Source organism: Rutidosis leptorrhynchoides, chromosome 1 (genome assembly GCF_046630445.1).
Source record: "Rutidosis leptorrhynchoides isolate AG116_Rl617_1_P2 chromosome 1, CSIRO_AGI_Rlap_v1, whole genome shotgun sequence".
In the NCBI taxonomy this organism is placed as follows: Eukaryota; Viridiplantae; Streptophyta; class Magnoliopsida; order Asterales; family Asteraceae; genus Rutidosis; species Rutidosis leptorrhynchoides.
The window spans coordinates 11,427,518-11,429,283 of record NC_092333.1 but is presented as its reverse complement, the minus strand read 5'-3'; the positions used below and the strand labels follow the sequence as shown (position 1 = coordinate 11,429,283).

The window sequence follows — 1,766 nt, the reverse complement described above, 5'->3', positions numbered from 1 at the left end:
CTTTTTACTCATTGGCCGGAGGTCCACTCGGAAGCAATCTCTTTATTCGTCGAATATAGAGAGGGATGACTTTCTCTACTTTCTGGGTAGAGAAAGGACTTGTTTCTATTCTCGAATAGGGGAAGGATTGTCTACGTCTCACCTCCCCCATACACCACTCATTGTGGTATTGGGTTTTGTTGTTGCTGTTGTTGTTGTTGTTGTTGTTGTTGTACTATTGCCATTAACATTTGAGAACGAGCTAATAAGGATCAAGTCATCAATAAGTGTCAAATCTGTGAGCTAACAGCAAAATGCATAAATAAATAACTAGAAAGAAGAATAATATACAACAGATTGACCTGACAAAGCATCATAACAGATTACTAATAAACAGGGGTCTGAGATAACTCACAATCATCTTACGTCAAAAGAGTTGAATAAGACTTGCATGCTAGTTTGATTTCATGTTGAGTTGTATTATCCGTCAAATATAGCGTCCTTAACGGTGTGAAGTCAGTGTTTGTTTGTAGTGCTTTAAGAATAGATTCGCGATATGCCACAGCAGCAGCAGTTGTTGCAACTGGTGGCCTCAAATTCGGCATGATTATAGCCCTACTAAACTGTTTTGCACTACAATGAATAATTGAAGTCAAAGATAACTATTAATTGCACATCCATTACTGATCAAACATCATAATCATAAATATTATAAATCAAAGAAAAAGATATCTGAATAACCTATGAGAGACGACAGCTTCTAAAAGTTCACCATCACGAAGATGAAGATGCCAATCATCTGGTTGAGCAATAGAAAGTTCCATCTTAACTCTGTAGCCTTCAACTCATTTAAAATCTCCAAAATTTGAACTGTATAAACTTGAAGGCTGGTTAAAGCAAAGTAGCAGACTTTATGAAGCTAAAAGTTACTTTCTTGAAGACAAAGAATTAATTAATAACTAATAACCACATCAACGAAAGTGCATATTTTCTCATTGGCCTTCCATGGATTATTCATCCTCTTTGAAGAATATGCAACAAATTAAGTGATGGATTGAGTGAATAAATAAGTGGAGTCTATCGGTTTTACTTTCATGAGTCGCGAAAATGTTGGGTAAACCCGATAAAAAAAGGTTATGATACGGGCATTATGAGATACAGATGTAAATTTAATAGGTAATACACAGTGGCGGATCTAGGAATCGTAATCAGTGGTGTCACTGGTCAAGATCGTAAAAAAAATTTTTTTTTACCAGATGACCTATTTTAGTAGTGTTATAAAAAAAAATTGTACACAGTAGGGGCGATCTTGAATATTTTATTGTCTTGAACGAGCAATCAAATGATGCCACTATTAAAACTACCATTCTATAGGATTTAATATGAGCTTAAAGGCATGTCCGGTCTTGAGTATTTTGTTGCCTTGACCAAAACGATTTGTGAGTGCCCGCTACTAAAATTTATACATAAGCGTCTAATCAACTCATGTAGTTTATTCCGCCTTGAGTTTTTAATAAGTAGAGTATAAAAATTTGAGGAGAAACTATAAGTAAACATGATGACTCTCTTCTTAATAATGTCAGCAGAGGAAAATAATATTAAGGGTCGTTGAAGGAAAAAATAGTGATAAGTCACATGAATTTGCATATAAATGAGTAAATAGAAAAAATGGTGATAAGTCACATGAATTTGCATACAACTTAGATGACTTTGATTTATAATCTATTTGCATAGTGGTAAAATTTACAATTATGTTTTGTTTAATGTAAAAAAGTAAAAAAAAAATG

The 1,766-nt window shown here is 33.7% G+C and overlaps 1 protein-coding gene across 1 annotated transcript; it reads right to left on the bottom strand.

Moving 5' to 3' along the window:
• Positions 1-243: 243 nt before the first annotated feature.
• Positions 244-989, bottom strand: LOC139886394 (dihydroorotase, mitochondrial-like). Its single transcript, XM_071870207.1, has 2 exons — positions 721-989; positions 244-612 (listed from the first exon to the last, which is right to left on the bottom strand). Exons 1-2 carry the CDS (start codon positions 801-803, stop codon positions 402-404), a joined length of 294 nt encoding a protein of 97 aa, XP_071726308.1. The 5' UTR covers positions 804-989; the 3' UTR covers positions 244-401.
• Between the last annotated feature and the right edge of the window lie 777 nt (positions 990-1,766).